The sequence below is a fragment of the Manacus candei genome, unplaced genomic scaffold, assembly GCF_025592945.1.
Source record: "Manacus candei isolate 608988 ecotype Guabito, Panama unplaced genomic scaffold, ASM2559294v1 h1tg000036l, whole genome shotgun sequence".
Classification (NCBI taxonomy): domain Eukaryota; kingdom Metazoa; phylum Chordata; class Aves; order Passeriformes; family Pipridae; genus Manacus; species Manacus candei.
In genome coordinates, this window is record NW_026138084.1 from 545,420 (window position 1) to 569,844 (window position 24,425).

At 49.5% G+C, this 24,425-nt stretch overlaps 1 protein-coding gene across 9 annotated transcripts in view; it reads left to right on the forward strand.

Annotated features, from left to right (window-relative positions):
- DAG1 (dystroglycan 1) overlaps positions 1-24,425 on the forward strand; it is a 49,857-nt gene that overhangs the window by 12,171 nt on the left and 13,261 nt on the right. For 6 of the 9 annotated variants that reach the window (XM_051793153.1, XM_051793154.1, XM_051793157.1 and 3 more), the window contains exon 2: positions 22,433-22,842. In XM_051793153.1, coding sequence (XP_051649113.1) covers positions 22,561-22,842 — 282 coding nt within the window. In that variant the 5' untranslated portion in view covers positions 22,433-22,560. Of the gene's footprint in view, positions 1-2,076; positions 2,099-16,373; positions 17,600-21,798; positions 21,822-22,432; positions 22,843-24,425 lie in introns of those variants that run through there. The other 3 variants (XM_051793160.1, XM_051793159.1, XM_051793161.1) reach the window with 3 other exon arrangements.

Here is a 24,425-nt window from a genome sequence, read left to right on the forward strand (position 1 = left end):
TTGTAGTTAACCTGTAAAGCTTTTGTGTATGAAGCAGAGGTCCTGGGAAGGTATGAGAAACAAGCTATTTTTACTCCATCACAAACAGGACTTGGCATGTTTATTTTAGACTCTGGAGCTGCTCAGGACACTGTGGGGTTTTTTTATAGGCGTCTACTGTTACTGTCAGATTAAAAAATCAACTTGAACTCTGGAAAACACAGGAAAATAGGGTGTCCTGGAGTACTTGGCTCCAGTGAGGCTCCGAGGAAGCTGCAGGGAGGAGCTGGTGGCATTGCCTGTGTCATGCAGAATGGCAGTCTCAGGGTCTCCTGCATATCAGAGAAGTCCCTTCTGAGCCACCAGCTGTCCATGGACTACATGCCCTTCTGTTGCATCAACTGCCCTGCAGAGGAACAGTTTCCTTGCTGGTGTCCTAACTGGATCTTCAGAAAGTCCACAGCTGAATAACTTGAGGAGCTCTGGGAGGTGAGCGCAGAGCTTGGCCATGGGGAGAGCGATGCTGCAGCAGGTCATTTGTGCCTCTTACTCCACAGAAGGTTTGAGTTGCCAGGTCACCAGCATAGCTTTGAATAATTTTTTTTATTTTTTTTTACTGCAGACAAGTTCACCAGGCAGCAGGAGGGGAAATTAATGAGACCAGCTCATTTTCCTCCTGTCACTGGAATCTGAAAGGGGAAGGATTTAGGTCAGTCCTGCTCAAAGAGTGGGAGGACGCGTGGAAGGCCCCATCCTTCCTGGCCAGCTCTCTGCTCTTGCTGACGTGGTGTGGTTGAGGAGTGTCCCTTTAATTGCAGGTATGCTTTACACAGGCACTTCCAACTTCTGAGCTCTTTATCCCAGATTATTATTAGAAGTTATTAAAAGCGTGGCCAGTGGTGTGTTCACGCTGTGGCGGTGGCATGCACAGTTTTCGGTGGTGGGTCGGTGTTGTGCAGACGTGTAACACAAGCCCAGATTGCCTCTGCCCACGCAGGCTTAACCTCTCCACCAAGGAGCCTGGTCAGCATCCAACCCCAACCCCCGGGCCAGGGGATCCTACTGAGCCCTAGGCTGATCCAGCCCCTTTGGGGTGCCTGCTGGAGCTGCAGCTGATTATGAAGCAACACTCTACTGAGAAGCTCCTCGAGTTATTGACTGTTTAATTGATTCACTAATAAACAGCACTGGTACTAATTTCCAGTTAGAGCTTTTCGCACACTTAGGATTCTAAAGCTTGTAATTACTACTGCTAAATCTGACAAATGGCACCGCTGCTGAATGGCAAATCTCTCACCCTTCCCCCCTGTGCCACTTCGTGGTAGGGTGCAAGTCCACCCTGGTTTGCCCTCTCACAGCAAGTCTTTTGGACACAGACCAGGGGGAGAGTCCAGTGGGTTGTCCTGGGGGATTCAGTCGGTATGTTGGGGTCGTGGCTGTCCCTAACTGCCCCTGCTCCTACCAGAAGAAGGTTCACTCTCCTTTTTTCTTTATATTGCACCTTATTCTCTATTTTTTTCTCTCTTTCAAGACCCATCTCTTCTTTGCTCCAGTCTCTCCCTTTCTCTGCCCAGACTTCAGGTTACAGCTCCTTATTACTTTCTGCTCGTCGTTTTCAACTCCGCTATATCCGTACCCAAATCTGGCATTCCTGGTACACAGGCAGTCTCAGCCTTACCTGACTGTACCACTGCTATGGTCACTTCAGTACAGGTGGCCTCACAAGTCCCCACACCCCAAACCTCCCCTACAATTGCATGGTATGTGTTGAGTACACTACCAGACAAAAACCCCTGAGACAAATCACTCTACTTTAGCCTCGATTCCTCTGCCCGTGTCCAATTAAGCAGTTTCTTAGGTGCAGTCTGCATACCACTGCAAGAAATTAACATTTTTCACAGTTTTTAGGTTTACCCAGCATCCTTACCTCGGAGCTGCTGGAACCACTGCCGTGGCTCCCTGCGGAGGTCCCAGCTCCACCAGGACCTCCTGCTTACAGCTGTCCCTGAAGAATTTATAGCCTAAGCTGTAAAGGATGGAAAAGGAGATAGAGGGGTCATGTAGCCCCATTCCTGCTGAACAGTCACGGAGCTCCTCCAAGCTGATTTAGCTGATAGAGGTGAGGAACGCTGGCAGGCAGGTACCTGCCCCAGGTACCCACCCCTGCAGGCATGTCTTCACTGATGGAGATGACTGCAGTACCTCAGGGTGATGAGCAGGAGGGTTTTGTGGTGAGGACTGGGCTTTCAGCTTGGTTGTTATCTGTTTGGTTGACTTAAGTCTGGCTTTCATAAATAAGTAAGGCAGCCAGGCTCGGAGTGTCTGGTCTATTCTCCAAAGAAAACACATGCTTGGCCACAGTGCTGTGTGTTTTGGATTAAGCAGGCCTGAGTTTATTTGTGAATATTAATGTCTGTGTACTGTAAAGCAGTGGTGGAAATCTGTGCTCTGAAAGTTAAGCTGTGTTCTGTGGGTATCTGGTGCTCAAGGATCTGTATCCCTGATGGGATGGAAGCTGGGGCTGCAGGATCAGCCCTCATCAACCATACCCTGCCGTTTGCTAATGCTTTAAACCTTCCAAAAGCTTGATTGCTGTGTCTGGGTTTTCCCTTTGGCAAGAGGGCTGGATATCCCTATGAATGCAGCATGATTGGGTCGAAGTGTGTGGGTCAACAGGATACCCAGGTTAGGACGCAGGATGATCCGTGTTCTCTGTGCACGCTGCTTTGCCATGTCTGTAGAGGAGCAGGGCCTTTGGGGAGCTTTGGCATGCCTGCAGTGTAGTTGGCTTGTTACGTGCAGTACTTGTGTCCTGGCAGCCCTGAGCTCTGCTCAAACAGAGCTCCCAGAAATCGCTGCCAGTGGGACGTACTGTGGCTTTGTCAATGACAAAAATACCTAGTTCTTGAGAGAGTTACTTTGCATGCAGAGTTACTGATGTATTTTCTTTTGCTTGTTTGCCTGTAAAAGAGGGGAAAAAACGCATAGATTTTAAAATAAACCCATTGTTGTTGGGTTGTGAATAAAGGTGTGTTAATCCACAGGGCTTGATGTATCGGTAGAGACCTGATGTTATAATACAGAATAAATGTGTTTGTAGGAAAGCACCTGAAAAAAAACCCCATGCCCTAGGTAACACGGCACAGTTTTAAAAATCAGCAGCAATTTTGGCTGGAAGCCTGCAGGTCTGAAATGGGAAGCATTGCACTGCACTTGAGTAATATAATGAATTTTTATACAAAGTGACTTAAAATAGTTATTTATAGAAGATATACTCAGGGACTGGAATGCAACTACACTAACACTTAAAATATTCCTGGAAGAGTTGTATGGCTGATTGGTGGGTTTTTTTTTTTTCCCCAAACTCATATTTTCAGCTCTTCCGAACGTTTCCATAGGTGTTTTGGACAGCTTTTTCCTGGCGTGCTGCACCCCTGGGCTGCTGCTGGCAGATTGGGAGAACCAGCATTCCAAGAGGGCTCTGTGCTGAGTGTGTGTGTGTGTGTGTGTGTGTGTGTGTGTGTGTCCCAGGAAACCTGCTGCTCTTGCCTGGCAGTCCCAGAGCAGGATGCTGGGGGGGCTGTGATCCCCTTCCCCACCTGGCCTGGGTCCCTTACCCCAAGACAGGTGCAGCTGTGCATTTACCCTTTGTTGCCAGAGGAATTCAGCCCTTCTGCCAAATGCCTCCTTCTTCCTTTCCTGGGATGATCCCGCCTGTCCCCCTGTGAAACAGCCCTTTCCAGAGTCCTCGCTGCCACGGGCTCTCCTCCCATGGCTTGGGGTGACCACACACACACACACTTGTCCTCCTCATGCACTCTGAGCAATCTGCTTTATTTCTTTTGTTTCCCATGTTTGCTGCACTGGCTTCACCCTGGCTTTTCCCATCCTCCTAGTTTCTTCAAAACTGGGAACATGTCAGGTGCATTTTTATCAACAGAAAATCCCTAAGGGCAACTCTTAAATAATCCTCTCCAGGAAGAGGAAGCCAGAAAGGTTGGGGGAGAGTGTGTATAACCACCTTATCGCTTGCAGCCTCGAGACCTGGCAGGGGTTGAAATCGATGTGTGTGTTGCTCCTACAGAATAAACAGCCTTGGGAGGACTTTGGCAAGCGGAGCTGGAGCTGTCTTTCCAAGGCCCTGGTATAGTTTGCTTTCTGGGACAAAGACTACTTAGACATCTGGATTGCATTGGGGATTTTAGGGGAAAGATAAATTATTAGTTTGCTGTGAATGGAGAATGACTCTGATTGCTTTGTGAGCGTGCTTTCACCAGCTCGCTGCTGCACGGGCTGAATCCACGTTCTCCTGCTTCAGAAAGAGAAACAGCAACTGTGGAGCTGTTTGCCATGTCCTGGGAAAGGGGGGGGCTGAGCAGACCTTTCTCGACCTTCTGGTGTGCTGAGAAAACATGCTCATTTTATGGGCAGTTAATTTATAGAAAGTTCCTGTTTAAATTTCCTCCAAGGGCTGTAAAACCGGAGGACAGCTGCACGCATTAGCTGGCTAATCAAACACTGCTCACCCCTGGCTTGCCCTCCCTTTCCCCTCACCACCACTAACTTTGGGCTCCCTCCTAGGAGTGAGTGTGGCAGCTTTGGGAAATACCCTCAAAAACTGTCTGGGAAGCTGCTCTGCAAAGGTGTGGCTGATGCTCCCGTGGTTTGGGGTGTCCTTGCTGAGCCACAGGGCTGGGCTCTTCCTCAGAAGTGTCTGGGATCAGTCAGGTTTTCTATTGTGTTCTCCCTGCTTTATAAAGGCTCTGCTGTGCTCTCTGCCCTAAGGAGTGGTGCTGCCTGCCATGGAAATAATCACCCTGGGCTGAAAATAAAAACCTGGTTCGCATTTTGCTTCTCTTCCAGGCGTGGGGAAAACTGTGTTTGTTTCCTGCTGCCTCCTCCCTCCTTTCCCCAAAGACTGCAAATGAGTAAAACCTCATAGATTTGTTTGCAGTTGTGTGTGAGTTCATTTTTTTGGTGAAAGGAAATCGCTTTAGGTGGGTGCTGGGGCACCCGAGCTCCAGAAGCCTATCTGCCTTGGCTCCCTGCTGCAACCAGCCTGGTAGGATTTCAGTACGGGTATGTGCTCTAATAAATCTGATCCTAATAGCTAATTTTGATCTAGTTTGACAGAGGGGTTGGAAACTTAGACAGTGAACTCCTGAGAGCTCCTCAAAGCTGCCTTTTCCTCTTCTGGCAACAAGCAGGTTCATGTTCCACCCTCTGCTATAATTGTGCTGGTTAGTTTTCCATCACTATAATGATGAAAAGGAGGAACTTCCAGCCCATGACCAGGGCTGAAAAACAGAACTACACTTCTGCTCCTGCCCTTCCAGCAATATCTGCTGTTGCTCTGAACAGCTGTCCTGCCTGCTCTTCCAGCTGCCTGTGCTCATCAGCTGTGGGAAAGGCAGCGGAGCCATCACCGTTTTGGAGAAGCTGCTGAGTGTTTTCACCCTCACCTCCCTTGTGTTCTAGGGGACGGTTGACCAGTGCAGAAAATTACTTCAGCTGAGTGGCTGGAGGCTGTAGAGAATTTTCTGGAGCCCTTTGCTTTATCTGCCAGGAATTTAATAGAGGTATGATGGCAGGAATGAGCAAAGGTGAGCACATAACACCCGTTAAAAGTTCCTGAACCTGCAAGGGCTCCTGCAGTAAACCCCTTCAGCAGATTCCCCGATGTGATGCAAGAAAACTGCTGTGCTCAGGGCCTGATATCTCTTAATTTTGTTTAAGCTGGGGCCTGTTTCCCTTCCTTTAAATCTCCTCTGCAGCAGTTGGGGAAAAAATGCTGCAGAAAGAAATGCCAGGAATGTGAACAGCAGGTGGGGACTGGCAGATGTACTTATCAATCACGACAGGCTGACGAGTGGTTTATTCCTCTAAAGAGCTACTGTTTGCCTCCGGCTTGGTTTACTCTTGTCCTCTGCAACTCCCTCCAGCCTCTACTGGGGTTCAAGACAAGAGCAGGGTAGTTTTCCCAATTTTCTGGAGCATGGCATGCTCTGTGCAGGACTCCTTGCTCCAGGAGGCCAAAAGAAGGGGGAAGGCAGAGGCAGACCCTAGAGATCACACTAGAAGGGTTGCAGCAGCACACCTCATCAATAATGTGCTGTATCTCAGGGATGGGCTTTGGGAAATCTTGCTTCCATGGTGCCCAAACAGAAGGCAGACTCGATTAGTTAATTGAATTTGCTGCACTGTTGCTTTTCAAAACATGACTTCATATCTCCAGAGGAGTCTGGAGTTATTTCTGTGGACAAAACCCTATTGTCAGGTGGTGATACTTTGAGAAGATCACGAGTGAAAAGACTGTGCAGCACTGGATTGCAGATGTGCACCTGTGGAAAGGGGGAGCAGGCTCCTCTGGTCTTCAGGGGGTTCAAAGAGATTCAGCTGTGGTTTGCTGTGACTGCTCCTGGTTTTTTGAGCACCTTGCACTTCATATGGAAATGCTGTTCTGTAGCAGGACAACCCGATTTACATGAAATAACAGGCTGAATGGTGAAAAGGCTTTATCTGTTGATCTCTAAGCAGCTTCCCGGGTGTGTTGGCAGTGTGTGTTACAAGCAGAGCAAACCTGCCTCAGGAACTACATTATGGATGCTTTTCCCTCTAAGCTTTAGTTCCCACTGCTGTGCTTGTGTTGGAATAGTTGTGTTATCCCAGTGCTTCTGATCCACTCCAGTTCTGTGCACTGGTTCTTGGAAAGCCCAGAAGAAGATACAGGCTTGTAAGTGATGTTATTAGACCTCTCCTTCGATGGCTTGCAGGGTATTTTGCCTGGCTACTTCAGCTGGTGTGGATAATGTTGTCTGCAGTGCTCTGGGGCACCCATCTCCAGTTCTCAGTGCTTTACCTTAGTAGGGATGCTGCTGATGTAGATAGTTGATATCTTTAAGAAAATTGAAGGCACTGCCCCGAGCCCTCTTACCAGTTTTAATTCAGATTGTTTCTTGATTTTGTGAAAGAGCAGTGGAAGAAAGGAATAGCTTTCCCAAGGAAGGAGTGCAGTGAGCATAAGGGAGCAGACACTGCCACAGCACAAAATAAAGATCTCAGGAACATTCCTGTTTGCAGCAGCAAAACGGGCTCTTTTCAAACTCTGCTCAGAGGGCACCACCTTGGCTAACCGGGGCTTGTGTTTGGAGGTGCTGCCTTCATGTTTTAAAGCAGTTTGGAGTCTGGAGCCAAGGCAGCAGTTGAGGCGGCGATGGTAATCGCAGTGCCATTTGCATTGCTACCTGACTGCATTCTGCCTAGCACCTTGTCCTGGCCTGTGGGCTCCGGCGTCCTGGCTGCTCCCTCTGCCCTGTCCGACTCCACAGTCCTGCCCAACTCCCAGTGGGAAGTGGGTCAGCTGGTGAGCAGTGTTCCCATGGAGCTGCCTGCAAGGGGAGTTATCAGGTGGAGGCTGGGCCGGAGCAGGGCGTAGCAGCAGCAGCCAGGGAACATGCACGTCCAGATGCCGTGAGCCCCACGGCACATTCCCAAGGAGTCACCTCCCAGTTGCCATGATTTGGCCGGAGCTCCCTCTTGCAGGACTTCCCCAAATTAACTCCCATTTGGAGTGGATTCAGGCTCAAACTTTAGCTGCCGGGGCAGTTTTGCCTCCGCAGGGCTGCGTGGGGCAGCGGTGCGTGTCTGGGTGACACCGGTCACACCACGGTGAGTGTCTGGGTGACACCGGTCACACCACCTGCCGCAGAGACTGTCTGACGCTGCAGTCGAGTTTAACTCCTGAACTGAACTGCTCGCACTGGAATTTCCCATGCCGAATTTCCCATGCTGTGTCCCTGCCTCAGGCTTAGTTTCAGCTTTTCAGCAAAAGCAGTTCAGCCATTTCCAAGAGTTAAAGGGTTTTTAAAAAGCTTTAGGTTGTCAGTATTTAAAAACCAAGCAGCCCCTAACTGCTTGCATTGAGAGATGCTGGGACTGGCACAAAGGCTGGATGGAAGGCTGGCAGCCTGGCAGCCTCGGGCTCTGCTTGCAAAGGATGTGCCATCTCCTCTCTCCCAGCAAGATGTCCTGTATCTTATGGATCTTATCAGGTTACAGGCGTCTGAAAGGCTCCCAGTTCACCAGTGCTTTGGAGACTGGTTTTCACAGATCCTGTCCATCCAGGACCTCCTCCACTCTGGGGCCAGAGGGGCTGAATCATTGCTGGGGGTGGGAGGGGGTTGCTGCCACTGCCACCATTGCAGTGCTGGGAGCAGGATTTAGTCTCTCCTGGGCTGCTTGCTGGCAGCCATGGAAGGGTGATGGGCTTGCCTGTCTCTAAGGCAGAGAGAACAAGCTGGAGTAGGTGTGGAGAAAAGGAGGGAACTGTGGTGCTTGCTGTGACCAGCTCTCAGACAACCTTAATTCTCAGGTATTCTGACTTTTATAGCTCATTATTTGCAACCTTGAGGTTTCAGGTGTTGCCTGTGTGACCAAGAGCAGCATCGTATACTGTTGGGAGAGGGGGGGGCTGAGGCTCAGCCTACAGCAATGAGCAAAGTTCCTGGTTGAGGTCTTGAGGAATAACTGAGGGGCAGTGGGCAGTCTGGCTGCTGCTACCCTGCAGTGGCAGGCATTGCTGTTATCTTTGGAAGCTTTTTTTTTCCCCATTTTTTTCTGTGGAAGGTGTCTCGGTTCTGTAACCTGGATTTGTTTGCTCTGAACAGTTGGCTGTGCTGATGCTGTGGAGCAGACAGTGTTGTGCTCCCTGATCACAGAGCTGCTAAGCAAGTGCTTGGTGACTGTAACTAGTAAGCCAGGTTATTTTTGGCGTAGTGTCTCTGCTTTATAAGGGATGGACTGAGCTGCTAAAACCACATTTTTCCACTACCTCCCATTATGAAGCTCAGAAAAGGCTCAAGTGCTAATCCAGAGTTGTGCTTCAGAGGTGGGCTGTTGTGGAAATCCTGGCTGTGGTGTAGTTGTTTTTTTATTTTTAAACTTTGAGCCTAGTCCCTCCAGATGAGGAAATGGTGGTTGTGACCAAGCTTTGTACCTGGCTCAGCTGAATGACTTGTAAGTCCCCTGCCCACATCTGGGCCATTTTGCATCCTCCAAGTGCAATCCAAGGTGCACCTCTATCCTGCAGGACTGATCTCAGCTGGTCCCTGAACCTGCAATCTTTTAATATCAGTGAGCCAAGGAAATACTATATAACCATTGAATTAAACAGAAGCAAAGCTTTGGAGCACGTCATTGGGTACCTAATTGCTGCGCTTGCCACCTGGGGATTGGAATTGCTCTCCCGCTCTGGAGCCTGAATGGGACATACTGTGATAAGCAGTTTAATTGTTTCCCCACATCTGCAGCAGCTCTGTAAAGAGAAGGCAGCCTGAACACACCTTCAGAGCTTCTTGGCCTCTCTGCAACTCCAAGGCTGCCTTTTTCCTGCCGTGCTTCAGTATCTCTCTCCATACAGCCCTTGTGCTCTCCCTAAACTGTTTTATGTTCTCCTGTGCTGTCTGGTAGCAGTGAGCCCTCAGGTTTTTCTGCAGAGTGTTGCAGACTTATTAGGATATAAGAGCAACCATGGAAATGTGACTTAGCAGGAAGGATAGTCCAGTGGGTACTAGTAATGGGATGCCCTCTTAAACTAATTACCAGGATTTGGGCATCACATGAGTACTGAAGGTCAGGAGAGTGCTGAGCCGAAATCAAAGTGAGAGTGACTTGGGGGGGTGGATTCAGAAGAAAATGCTCAGAGTGATTAAGGACAAATGCATTTGTCTGCTGTTACATGCTCTCGGAACACCGAGAACTGTTGTGGGTGGCTGCTGGGCTGGGAGGTTGGTGGCTGTCATTTCTTTCCCGAGGTCAGCACAGGCTGTGCCTGGGGCTGGGCTCTGCTCTGTGTGCCCCAAGGCAGAGAGGACGGTTCTATGGGAGCAGAGCTCCAAGTAATGGAAATATGGGCATAGAGACACAGGATTACACAGCTGGAGTATGCCTAACCTGGCTGAGAAATGCAGGCATGAAGAGGAGTGTGGCTTTGAGTGCCCAGATCATGTGTGGCAGCAGGAAGAGATGATGCTTGACTCAGAGAGGCTCAAACTATTACAAAACCCAGCTGAGTGCTGGTTTAATTTTCCTTGTTGCCTCAGAATGGCATCTGACTCTGTTTTCCTGGGGCATACATTGGAACTCTGATGACTTTGCCCCCATTCTTGGGATTCTTGCAGAAGGAGTCATCCTGTGCTCCACTGTGTTTCCTTGCACTGTGAAAGAAGTTGGTACAGAATCTGTCCCATCTTATTCCATTTTTTATCTCTTTATAACATAAAGTCATATTTTAATCTGCTCATTCCTGTTGCCACAGCTGTTGGCATCTTCAGTGTTGGAGTGCAGCTGTGAGTCCGTGCTGCTGTCCCTTCACAGCTATCTGGATTGTCACCTAGGAATCTGTGGGACACAGTGTGCTGGGAAGGCAGGGCACAGTCCTTGGTCTGGCAAGTCAGAATAGATGGATGAAGCCTGTGCTCACACTATTTGAAATACACTGTAATCTGGGGGTTTTTTCCTCATAAACAGGCAGGTCTTGCTTCCAATACCTCTGACCTGTACAAGACAGAGAAGGGAAAAATTACTGGATTTTTCTGCTGTGGCTAAACCTCAGGACCATTTTTTGAGGTCTGATACCAGACACCATGCCAGCTAGTTAACTGTTGCAAATAAGTTACACTGCTCAAGCTCTGTGGCTGCTTATGGAACAAAAACATAAGTTTTCCTTGTCTTGTCCTTGCAGTCTCTCTGCTTCCCCCTGTTCCTGTGATTGCTCTTTACCCAGTTTGTCCTTGGGTCCCAGTTTTAAATAACTTGTCTGGTGGCAGTTTGATCCTATTTTTAAGTCCTTTGGACTTTCTTGTTAGTGGAAGTTTGGGTTCAGGGAATGGCAGGATGTTTGTGTTGGAATTGCTGCAGGGGGATTGCTGGGAGCAACCCTTGGAACTTCTCTGGCATGTGAGGTGCTGTGCTGCTCACAGAAGAGCAGGTTACCCTGCACAGTATTTAGTCAGTCTGCTGGCTCTGTGCTGTCACGGTTGTTTCTCTGGCCCTTTTTGGCCAGATCCTCAATGCATGATTCCTGGTGTAAGGAATGAAGTTGAGCACTGTGACTGTATCCGTATGGATGGGGCAGGATGTTAGTGTTTAAAAAAAGCCCTAAATCCCACTGATACTCATTACAGTGAAGAAGTCTTGTCTCGCCTTGAAATAATTGAACTTGTCTCTTGATTTCTCAATTCCAGAGCAGGGTGGGGAGAAAAGCTGGAGCTATCTCTGCATCAGTGGACCTATGATGAGCAGCTCCAGTCTTCCCTGCTCCTGGCTGAAGCCACAGAGGCCATGGTCAAAACCAGATGAGGGTTATTTTTTAATTACAGACTACAGGTAAACAAGATAATTTAGCTCAAATATAATGCAGTGAAATTAATGCAGCAGGAATGTGATGCAGACTCTGTTAGTGTCTGGTCTTTTGAGGTGCTCATCTTTGCTTTTTAATTTAAATCAGTCTTCTTGCACCAGAGCAATTGGGAAGCAGATGGACCTGTGAGGCCATGCGCTGTCCTTCTGCCTTGGTAAGCTTGTGGTGTTGGAGATGTGATGCTTTTGGATATACTGTGTGAAGGCCAACTTGGGCCAGAGGTGACTGTGAAGAGCAGACAGTGTTGCTGATGCAGTGCAGCCCTTTGCTCCTGGTCTCTGAGAGGAGGAGATGGAACCTATAAAGATTTGCACTTGCAGAAAGAGGTTGTTCATTTGATGGCTTTTGGTGACTCCTGAATTTCTGCAAGTTTAAGGGAATGCATTGCCCAGCTGGAAACTGCTGATCTTCAGGGAGTTAATTCCTCCTCCAGAAACTTCTCTGCTTCTGTGACATGGGAGCAATGCTGCTTCATTTCGCAGCTTTCCCATTTTATGGTTGATGGTTAAAGTTGGAACATTTCTATCTCGTTCTGCCAAGAAGTGTTTAGAATAGTTTTCATGAGAAACATTAGAAGTTGGAGGTCCACGGCTGATGCCCTGGCTGCTCTGCATCAATCACTGGGGGGTAAATATATTTAAATGAAGAGCTATGGCAGTCTTGCTGGCTGAGTAATAAATCAGGGCTGAGCAACTCCATAAAGCTGAATCTTAATGCCTTGGCTTGGAGTTGCAGGGTGGGGTGGTAAAGCTGATGGAACAGCGGGATGTTTCTAAACAGAATGTCCCTACCCTTAGTTACGCTGCCACAAAGAACATAAATACTGCTGCATACGCAACTGGAGTGCTGAAAATGGCTTTTTGTTGGTGCTGCTTCCCTTGGTTCCTGTCTCCGCTTAATGTCAGCTGTTTGTGCTCTGCCTCCCCTTGGTAGCATCAGCAGATCCTGTGCCTGGCAGTCAGGTCCTTGGCAGGTAGGGGAGAGATCCAAAGCCTTGCCTTCCATTCCTGTGCTCAGTGCCTCAACCCTGGTGCTGTGACATCAACCTGTAGGAAATTATGGTGCTTGAACACTTTTGAGGACCTCCTCGAAATATTTCATTATCTGAGGAATTTTGTGGAATACCCAGAAGGTGATTATAAACCCTTGGAATGTGGCTGCGTCTCCGCAAAGCACTCCAGCCAAACAGCATTTTGAGGTGATTCTGGAGTATGAAATCTCCACCAAGACTTTCTTCTTTTCAGATTTGGGTTTGGTGCCTGCAGCCCTTGGGCTGTGTGTTCCTGGCACTGGAGGATGCCCTGCCCAAGCTGCCCACACCCTGGTGCTCCCGCTTCAGTACCATTAAAGCCAGCGCTTGCCTGGTGGCCATGGTGCAAGTGTGTCCTAAGGAAGCCCAAATGCTCTTCTAGTGATGAAAAAAGCATGTCAAAACACAGGCAAGGGTCCTGCCAGAGATGTAGGCTTGGAAGGGTTTCCTTCAGAAGAGGATTTGGAAGTTTGATCAAGTTTGCTAAAAAGTTGATTTGCAGAACTGCTCTGCCCCTCAGTGTGTCCTTCACCCCTCTGGTAGTTTCTGCTTGCTAAGTTGACAGAAAGAGCTTTATGCCTTTTTTATTCAAAGCAAAACAAAACAATAACAAAAAAAAATAGGCAGACAGGTGGGAGTTTTGGCTCGAAGGATGGACCAAAGCTCACCTCACTCCTCTGTGTGACCCGTTCAACATGTAATGTGCTCCAAAAGCCAAACCATGGCAGAAACTCCAAATTTCCTGCCTTGCTGGACCTGGGAGTTTATCCCTCAGGGTCTTTGTCTTTTTGTGTGGACTCTTTAGTACTTAATAAGACAAGATATCCCATGGAAGCTTCCTCTCCAATTAGGATATTCATTGTTTCTCTTCCATGTGGATTCTGTGAAGCCTCATAACGGGTTTTGTTCAGCCTTTAATTCAATTAAGAAATCAAGCAAGAGATGTAAATCTTTTTAGGCTCATTGGTTTCAGTGCTCATGACTACAGCTGTAGAGAACATCTCCTGCACGCTACAGCTGAGCAGCTTAGGGAGGGAGTGTTTTTCCAGGCTGAGATTTCAGGTGCTGCTGGAGGCTTGGGGATGGCTTTGTCCCTTTGGAGCATGGGGCAAAGGCTGCAGTCGCCCGTTGGTGATGGTGGCTTGGTTTAAACCTGTTTCTGAAGCAGCAGAAACTTGCTCTTTGATAGAAATCCACTTTCCAGCTCGGTGACTTCTATCAAAGGTCATTAATGGGTGTGAATTAGCCTTGGAACAGCTGGTGGATGGTGAGTGATACCAGGGGACAGGACGCACAGTGGTGACTGTCACGCCAGCTGCTCCTGCACATGTCCTTTGGTGCTTGCTGGGGGAACAACCTGCCTGCTCTGGAAGACAAGATCAGGCTCTCATGCCTTGTAGTCCTCGGGTTTGAAAAGTGACATCTTGCTTCTTGTGTTCGTGTGCTCTCTTGCCTTGTCGCCGGGTGCCTCAGCTGCCAGCCCCGTGTCCTCTGTCCCGGCTCTCCCGCGGGGTGGCTTCTGCTGAAATGCTTTTCTGCAACCCCATAGTCTTCATTGCTGAATGAACAACAAACAAATTCAGCATGATACAAAATTTTCCTTACAAGAGAGAAAGCTGGGGTCAAAAATCCCTGTTTTATCTTGGTGCCTTGAGTTCTGTTTTTTACTAAATCTTGGAAACTTATGAAGGGTTTGTATGTGAGTGTGTGTGTGTGTATGTATATACACACATCTGTTGTGTTTATCTTCAAATATGCATTCTTATGGCATTTGTATGGAAGGATATCTTAGTCCCATCTTTTTTTTTTTTCCATAAACTTTTGTCGTTTAATTTCCTGTGGATTTTAATACTAGGTTTAGCTTACATTCCCTTAAACATAGACTTAAATGTTAGGATTTTTATATACTCTCACTCTGTTTCCAGACAAAACCAGGAGTTATAAGCAGAGTTTTTAGGGGCTTGCTTTGGCTGGAAACCCAAACGAAGCCAGAGCCACTTTACAGTGCGTGCCCCGAGGCAGGCAGGCCCTTGCTCTACCCTGTTGCAGCTGTATATTTAGCCTATATGCCCTTTCCAGTAACAGCCGGGAGAAGATGCCTGGGGAGGAATGCGAGTCATCATTTCCCTGAATGCCATCCCCGGGATCAAGTGCTGCTTGAGCCAGAAACGCTGCCTTGGTAACTCTGCCTTCTATAAAATTGTCCTGTCCCACCCCTTTTTTTTTTTTTTTTAAACCCACAAGAGGTTTTAACATTCATGTTCACAGCCCCGTTGGGTCCTTGAGAAAACCCATTCTGTTTCGATTTGAGCCTGATTTGGTTTAGTTTGGCTTCTGGTCTTTTTATTGGAGGAGAGCATGGGCTCTTGTTCCCCATCTCCCTAGTGCCCCAGTGCATCCCACATTGTTCTTTCTCAACTTCCTCCTGGAGGGATCCATTTTATGCATTTGATTCCCATTACTCTTCTCTGCTAGCCTTCCTTTGAGGTGGGGCCTGCTCACAGGACACAAGAGGTGTGGGAAGGCACTGCTGAAGGTGTCCCCCTGCTTTGGCTTGTTGGTGGATGTTTATATCCTAATTTTTCCTGGCTGGTAGCAGCAAACAATGGCAGTTCTACCTGGCTGCGATGTTTGTAATTACAGGGGAAAAATGATCTCTGAGGCCTTCTAAATAGTTGGGAAGATAATATCTGAGTTTCCTTTCAACTGAATGCACTTGAAGATACGATCTGAGTTGGCTGTCTGGGAATAACAAAGTGGAGGAAGGGATTGATTGTGGTTGCTGAAACTTTCATCAAGGAGTCAGAAGTGATGCCTGGCCAAAATTTGCAGCTGCCGGTCACTGCTGCGGGACAGGCCCAGCCAGACACTCGAGGCATGGCTTGAGCACAGGACAAATAGCACACACAGGCTGCAAGGGGCCACTGGAGCAGGATGGGCAAGAAGGGGGACATCTGGATGGTCTTGCAGCAAATCTGTCAGGTCACTGTGCAAGATGCACAGTCAAGAGGCACTTGTGGGTACCATACTCGCTCCTCTTGCCTCCCCAGGGCTGCAGGAGGCTGGGGAAGGTGCTGCCTCTAGAAGTTTTACTACTTCACTTTGCAGGGTAAGCGTGCTCTGCAGGGAAGAAAAAACATGCTCCGTGTCCAGCTGGCAAAAGGATCTGGTGTCCTTTGTGCCTCTGCTGCTGCTCTGCATTGCCCTTCACGTGTACCTCTGTAGGAGTGCCCCTGGCCGAGGGTTTTTGGGCTGCTGGGGCTGCTTCCTCACCTGCACAGTCCTTGGTGGAGGGAGGGGTACTGAGAGTATGTCCTCTTCCAGGGCAAGAAGTCTTTGGGAGTGGAATCCCCAGCTGGGAAGGGCAGTACAGTAGCCCAGCTTCTGGACAAACAGATGCAATACAGGTTAAAAAAAGAGAAATTATACTTTTCTCATGTTTTCTCACCATCTCAGAACCGTAGTTTTCAAGCAAAAGATAAAAGAAGTTAGCAGAAAGCTTCCTGTCAGCTACAGGAAAGTTAAATATCTCGGTGCTTGCTCTAGCAGAATAAAAGCCACTGCGAGGTGTCTGTGGCTGTGACCACTTCCTTCACAAGCGTCACAAAGCTGCCTGTGAGACTTGAGAGCAACAAGCTGGTGACAGTTCACAGCCGAGTTCCCCATCAGTAGGAGGGTGCTGCTTGTTTCCCTGGCCAGCACACATTTTTAGCACGGCTGTTTCGAGTTTGTTTGGGTTTGTTTTTTCCCCCTAGATTGTTTTTCAGTGTCAGGGTTTCCTGTTACTGACACCAGATGTGCTGGAGATGAGCAGTGCAGAAATACAAGAAGGGACGAGGCTGAAAAAGGCAGCTCTTTTGTGCGTATGTCCTTTGGGTTGGGTGTCACTTCTGTTGGGCTTTTGGTGTGGTGACAATACATGGTGGGCACAGCTGTGCTAGAGCCTGTCGAAATGCAGCTTTAGGGTGAAATTGAGTACGGCTTGGTTGGTACCTCCTGGGCTGATGGTGTCTGGGGTGACCAGCTGTTGATGTCTGTGGGGGACAGAGGGTGGAAGGGGCTCCTGGAGCCTCAGGAGCACTGGTCTGGAGCTCCCCAGTCGGGCAGGTCTCTTGCAGTCTGATCTCTGCTGCTTTGGTTTTGATGCACGCGTGGCTGTGAGCAGGCAGCTGCGAGTGCAGCATTAAGCCAGAAACTTGTACATGAACTTGTCTTTCAGTGAGACATCCAGCCTTAATATAAAGCCACCATCCCCACAGGTGCCTGGTTAGTGCCATGCGGGACAGGATGTCATCACTCTGAGCACTGCGGAGCAGGGAGATAGTTTAAGGTGAATCTTTCTTCCTCCACCTGACCCATTCCCTCATGGCAGCTGCTTGCCCTTAGTCTGTGACCAGTACATCTCTGTGTAACTGCTCTGCTGTACATCCCTTTCCATAACTCATCCTGGGCACAGCAGAGTCTGAAGCCTGGATCATCTGTGAATAGTCATCTGGAAATAACCCCCAGAGCCATTTGCAGCAGTTCCCATAGCCCATAGCATAGGCTGTTGGAAGGGCTGCTGCCTTTGTTTCAGGGTACGTCCGGAGCGGGACAGGCACAAAAACTCTTACTGTTTCCTAAATTTCACGCTCCAGAGTGTTCTTTGTCCGTGGGATGTCTCAGGCTAACATGCTCTTGGTCTTGATGAGACTTTATCTGTTAGTTCATAACTTGGTGGTGGGCTGCTCTGCTCAGACACGCTGCCTCCAAGCTGTTTCTCCCTCCTGCCCCCCTCCCAGGTTGCTTTAACCCAGCGCAGACGTGTGCGGAGCACCAACCGCCTCTGCCTGGGCCGTGCTGCCAGGCTGGCACCAGGGGTGCCTGCTGTCGTGTTCTGGACCCGGGAGCACGTACGGCTGAGTGCCATCTTTGTGTGCCTGGCTGGGACGCTGGATTTCATCATTCCTGCTGCTCTCTGCCTTGACACGCAGGCGCGCGGTAGTTGACGGGACTTGCCCAGAGATCCTCCTGTGGAAACACGCACAGGAGATCTTTGCAGAGAAGAAAGCTCTTCCCTGCTCTGGAAAGTTGCACTGGCTCTTCTTAGCCAAGTCTGAGTTTGCTTCCTTAGAGAAAGGCCACTTGTTTAATGCTTCCTTTAATGAGGATATTGGTAAATAAGCAATCAGGTAAGTGGGATTCATCCTAACTCCTAAATACCTTCTTAACTGGAGTCGAGTACTGCACAACAGTTACTTGAGCTTTCTGCATGCTGGGGCTCAGTGGCATTAATATGCTGCTGGTGATTAATTACCACAGCCCAGTGATGTGATTGTGTGCTTGAGCAATTGGATTAGACGCAGCTGGAGGGAGACTTCACTTTCACTGGTTCTTGCCGAAGTGGTGCCGTAATCGGCCACAGAGGAAGAGTGATTTCTAGGGCAACCACGCTGGGATGCTTCCCCTGGCCCTATGCTCCTGGTTCTGCGGTGGGCAGAAGGAAAGGTGTCTGGGAAAATGCGTGCCTGGGAGTAGCTACTTTGTCCTGCCTTCAGTCCTTCCCTTCAGTCCCATCTTGTGCCTGCACTGCTCAGCATTCCTGGATAATGAAGGTACAGCATGTCCTTACCATGTCAGCAGACCTTGTAGCTGCACGGAGAAGGAGCAAGCTCCAGCATTGCCTTGACAAGTCAGCATCATATCAAGTGCAGGATCATATCAACATCACCAAGCAGGCCCAGTTCCATGGCTCTGCGATGGGGGGTTTGGCACTGGAGATCAGGAATCAACCTTGGCACATGCACTGAGCACTAGGACTGTAGCAGATGTTGATACTGACTTTGATGTTTCATCCAAAGCTCTGGAGGCTCGAACTTGAGACCAAAAGAGCTCTCACAGAAGTAGGAGAATAAAGAGAAAGTCAGTTCTTTCAGAAGATCAGATGGAACAAAACATCCTGAAATTCAGGACTAACCTGAACCTTTGTGTTTGTTCTGAGAAACTGGGCAGTGCAGATCCTACTGAAAGGAGGAGCACAGTGCCATGTAGAGAAGCTGGGGTGGTCTAGCCTTCCACTGTAACTGGAAAGTGCTGTCTAAGTCAGTCAGCTCTATGGCCTGATGCTTCTCAGAGATCAGCAGAAAAGTGCCTGCAGAATTCCATCTGTGTTTGGGTTTTGGCCCTATTTTGTGGGAAACTTGTGTGAAATGTTGAGGTTTTTGCTTCCAGAGAGCTAAAGCTCTGTGCCTCTGGACAATGGTCCAGAACACAGACTTTTTCCACATAAAACTAGGATGATCTCTTAAACAAAGTTGTCAGGGTTGTGCCCTTGGTAGTGCCATGGGAGATGGTGTGGGCTCTCGAACTTGGCAGAGGCGCCAGGCAGGTCCCCAGCTCTTGTTCCAGCTTTGCTGCAGGTAACATTCACTCTGTTCTGCAGCTGCATCCAGACCCACAGTGCTGGTGGCCAGTGGACTTGCAGAGCAGCACTACTGGCTTTAGGCAGTGGGCCTCCTATCCCAAAAAGCATTCTGCCTTGCAGTGAAAGTCCACGTGGATCTCAGCACTGCAGGGCAGTGCCTTGTACAGCTCTACGGATATCTGGAACCACCCTGCCTTTCCTCCTCAGCACACACTGTGAGAGGCTGGCAGTGTTTCAGCTTCTGTCCATTGTGTGGTGAGGCGGAGCTGTGTTAAGAGATTTTTATTTTTTTTGGTGGTGCAAGTTTGTTCTCACCTCTTCTGTTTGTTCTTTGTTATCAGCTACTGAATTCTTCCTATACCTCCTCCATCCTCCACTTCCATATGTTGAGCCAGTTCTTCTGTAGTTCCCCTTAAAAAGAAACCTTGAATTTTGCAACCTGCAAGTGTCACATGAGCACTTAATGGCCAGTTGCTGGGCTGAGGGGCATGTGTTGGACAGTGTTTGTTGCCTGCTCTGATAAGCGTTTCTGAAATAGGTGATGACTTCATCTTCCTCTTCTGCTCACCACGGATATCAAGAACCAGCTCCTTTCTGCCCAAATACTCCTCTCCATCCAACAAAAACACCCCAGGCCAGATCACGTCATTTGACTGAGCAACACAGAGCTGCACCACACTCACACAGAGCTCCAGAGCAGTGTGACAGGGCAAGGGCAGGGGCTGGGACTGGCCTGAAGATGTGGTGCTGAACCTCTCTGGGCATCTTTACAGCTCCATATGGTTGTGGGCTGGGCCTCAGTGTGTCTGGGGTGCTTCTTCTCTGCTCGGGTGCGGCTGCTCAGAGCAGCAGTGAGAGGCAGCCATGTTTCCCTGATAGCATCTCAACCCTGCAGCAGCCATGAGGCTGCTACCACATTCCTCTCCTGGCTTCAAGACTCTGATCCTGCCTGTACTTGCCGTACATATCAGGACTTTCCAAGGAGCAGGCTTCGGGAGAAGTAGCTCGTGGACAAAGCGTCATCACTGCATTGGCCATCCCGGGGTTGAATGGAGGGTGAAGGTTCTTTCTGCTTTTTAAGGCACAATGTGGGGATGGAAGTACCCTGATTCCTGCTGTGATGATCAGTGGCCTCCTTAGGACCTCTTGCACGTGTGCTCCATCTATGTAGCTCCTTCACATGCCCTGTTGGATATTCTCTGCCAGACATGTACTGGTCATTTGCCTGCTGACATCACTCTAGGTTCATCCAAAGCAAACTGATGTGTGTCAGATCCTCCTTTGACCACACAGGGAGCTTGTAGGAGAGATGTGCCCTGTAGGGAGTGTGACTTGTCCTTACCCTCCAGCTACTTCATGATGAGAACCTGTGGAGAGGCAGCTCAAGCACCTCACTCTGGATGAATACCACCACATACTGGTGGGTTTTCATCCAGAGGGTGATTGAGTACTGGAACAGGCTCCCCAGGGAAGTGGTTGCAGCACCAAGCCTGTCTTGAGTTCAAGAAGGATTTGGACAACGCTCTCAGGTACATGGTGTGATTCTTGGGGTGTCCTGCACAGGGCCAGAGGTTGCACTTGATGATCCCAATGGGTCCCTTCCAACTCAGCATATACTATGTATGATTCTGTGCTCAGTTGCCTTTGGGACAGCCTGGCCTTGGCTTCCCTGTTGTTTTGTCTGGTGTATTCCCATCCCAGTCAGCTCAGACAGTTGGAAGCACAAGGGCAGCAGGGAGTGGGCTTTCTTGTGGTGCTGGCCATCACACCAACCACCCTTCCATCTGCCTTGTGGTTCCCAGCAGTGTTATTCTGCCTCTGCTGTCTCTTCTGCCTTTTCACTCGAGGCAGGTTTTCCACAACTGACAGCAGTCAGGTCAGATATCTGCCTCGTGGATGCTGTAGCCAGAGGTTACATTTGGCTCATAATTCCTACTACCCACAGCCTCTTTGCCAACTCCAGCAGTGCTTGGGCCCGTTACCTCGGGCTGGGAGGTGTCAGCCCCTCTGCATGTGGGGTTTGTTGTGAAAGGCCCATTGAGGGATGCAGGTCCTTGCAGGCTGCCCCTCAGCTTCTCTAGAGTGCAGGCTTTAGGATGAGCAACCACATCTTATCTCTCCTATTATTCCTAGAGCCTGCTGTGGTAGCCTTGGGCTCAGGGGCTTGCATGGGCAAACCCTCTGCCTGCTTCTGCAAGCCCATGGGGGCAATGCACCCTGTCTGGCCACAGCACAGCAGGTCAGCTGAGTCCTGTCATGTTGCTCTAGGAGCTCTGCAAGGGCGAGAAGCAGTGGGATTTCCCTTCCCACACGGTCTGGCTCCGGGGTCTCTTGGGACAGCCTGATGTGCATCACACAGCGGAGACAAAACAGGCTAAAATAAATCACAGAGCCCTGGGAGCCAGTGGTTAGAAGTTGGGCTGGGTTTGCTCTGGGAATTTGGAGCCACTTCTCTCTCCAGCCTAGAAAAAGGGAGTTGGTTCAAGGCATGAGTGCCTGGCCTGTGAGAACCCAGTCCTGTGTGCTCTTGGGACTAACACCTGCTTGTCCATGTGTCTATCCACCTGTCCTTTATAACCCACCGTCCCCCTTGGTACAGCAGATTGGTTACTGAGGGCTGTGCTGGCTGCAAACTAGAATGCCAGAGTGGACAGTACAGCTTCCTTGGGGTCCCAAACAATTCTGTCCTGTTCCATGAATCCATTGGTCTCCTGCAAGCAGGCTGTGAGGAGGAACATGGTGGCACAGATCTGTGACTGTGTGCTGTGGCTGAACATGGTCTGGAGGGAGAAGCAGCTAGGGAAGGGAAGGAAATAATGCACCAAAGGAACAGAGGAGCGAAAAGATCTGTGATCCAGGGGAGCAGAGAGAGTGGGGGGGAGCAAGTGAAAGAAAAACAACAGAGGGAGAGCTGGAGATGTGTCTTGGCAGAGTGAGGGGACAGACGAGCTGTGCGAGCAGGCGGGAGCTGGATGGCAGCATGGAACAAGGTGTGTGCACAGCTCATTCCAGTCTGATTTGGGGGTGTGTACTGCTGGCCCCCCGATCAACTCTAAACATTAATACCAAAAGCTGGACCTGAGAGGAGACCTGGCTTGAAAACCAGGCTTGTGGGTCAGAGGAGCAGAAACATCTGTCATGCATCAATCCATCAGGATGACAGCTTTGGAGTTCCGGGGTTTTCTTGGGACCTTCCTACTGGGTAACTGGCATTTAAATCCACTGATGTCCCAGCCTGACTTCATCTTGCCTTGAGAGGTCAGCTCTTAGCACTGTGCTCAATCTCAGCTTCATTTGTATCTGCCCTGTCTCCCTACCTGTGGCTGTCTCAGGATGCTGTGGCTCCAGAACAGCAGGAACACAGCTATGTGTGTGGAAAAGCAGGAGGATCTTGTTTCTCTGGAGATGCTGTACATCAGAGGAGGAGCTGAGAAACCCTTCCTCTCTTTAATGGCAGTGGCAGCTTGCAGTTAAATCAAAAGCTGAGGCACAGACGGTCGCGTGGCCAGTATCCTCTGCCCATTGCAAAGTCTGTGTGTGTTGGATGGGTTGCTTGGGTACCATAATTAATGTGCTGATTGGGTTTCCCATGTCTAACCAGGTTCCCAGGACTCCTAGAATGAGGCTGCTGTGAAGGACTGGTGGATCCCCTGCCTGCGCTGCCGTGCCTGCAGATTCCCTGCGATCCCCTTTCTGGCTGGAGCACCGTTACCGAGGCTCCTGGGAAGAATGACTGTTGGATGCCTACTGCAACCCCCTTTCCTGGGGAGGACTTGGCTCCCCATGCTGCTGCTGGCAGCCTCTGCCCACTGCCACTGGCCCAGCGAGCCGGCAGAAGTGGTTCGGGACTGGGAAAACCAGCTGGAGGCCTCCATGCACTCCGTGCTCTCGGACCTCCGGGAGACTGTGCCGGCTGTGGTGGGCATCCCGGACAGCTCTGCGGTGGTGGGACGCTACTTCAGAGTCTCCATCCCCACAGATTTAATTGCTTCCAATGGAGAAGTTGTCCAGGTGAGAAACGCCATTCCCTGAGGGCTCATTTTCAGTTTTATTCATGCAGGAGTCAAGTGAGTCACCCCATTATCGACCTGGGTCATGAGGGTGGCTGCGAAGCGGCCTTAATGTTTTGTAGGACTATGGGAGAAGGATTTTTATTAAAAAATAAAAGTCTCACCTTATTGCAAAGTTCCTTTCTCTGTAACAAAGAGAGGAAAGTTCTCAGGGATGACTAATCAGGTCTGTTGGCTGTATTTAAACTCAGATGCTCTGCCTGTGGAATGATGGGCACATCTGTGAGGAGATGTTGCCTCAGGATCCAGGGAGCTGCAGATTCCCTGGGATTGCTGCTCAGGCTTGGGGAGTTTGCTTCACTGTGGTAACAAAACATGGCCAGACAAACAGACTCTGTCCTGCCAACGGGGCTCTGGGCTGCCTGTGACACAGTCTCTCCTGACCTTGTCCCTAAGTCCTCTTGGGAAAGATGGGAGCCTTTCCCCCTTATCTGACTTAAACCTCACGCTGCTGGCACTGCAGGCACCTGAAAACTGAGTTTTGGAATCAGTCCTGAGTGCAGGAGTGTGTTAGAATAGCCCAGAGGAGGGTAGGGATGTGTCTGAACACAGGTGTGCTCATTGTTAGTCCTGTCCTGGGAGGGTTTGTTTGGATCATGTGGAGTTCAGAAAATTCTGTTCTTAAAAAACAGAATTACCTTCCAAAGAGCAAAATTGAAAATAAGTTTTAAATATCCATTTTTAGAAGCATTATAACAGGACAAGCTTCTGGAGTGTCTTGGAAGATCAGAGGGAGATGGAGAGCAAGTCAGGAGCAAGTCTGACAGCTCAGCCTCTGCTTGAAGGCAGGTTTGGTTTAGCTCTGTGTGCTGTCACACAGTTATCCCAATCCTGGTACGTGGTCCTGCTGGCTCTAGCGAGGGTGCTGGGTGGGCAGAAAATCCAAAGAATGCAGCTGTTACTGACAGAGGGTCAGACAGGGAGGAGGAAGGCGTGGAAGGAGTTGGGGAAGGGGCTGGTCTGGTCTCAGTGACGCTGAGTTGACCATGGCCGAGGTCTCTGCCCGGCTTTACCCGCAGCCTGTTCGGAGCACGGGGCACCTGGACAGCACTGGGCTGCCAGAGCCCAGGCAGGTGTGGTGAGCCCAAGATCTCATGTTACAGAAATGATAACTTTGGTTTGGGATTTTGCATCCAAGTGGCTTGTTCTAATGTTGTCTAATAGCTGCTTTGATGGCAGGAATAATTGTCAGTGTTTGTGTAACACCACAGCTTCCTCTGTCGTCTTTTCCTGGCACAAAAATCATCTCTGATAGCTCCAGTGGATGCAGGAAAATCCTGATGGATTATTTCCACCCCACCTGATGGCTTCAAACGATACTTCTGCCGTGTTGGTGTGAGGTGTGTTGGATAACATCAACATGCCTGGAGAGCCTAGAATGGACTGGGCTGGATCAGGACCAGCAGCTGCTGGTTGTGTGTAGTTCAGCATACTCTGGGAGCGATTTTCACGCTCGTCCCTGGGCTTACCCATGTGCATCTTGCATCTGTTCACCTTGAAATCGATTTTAAAAGTGCAGCAGGT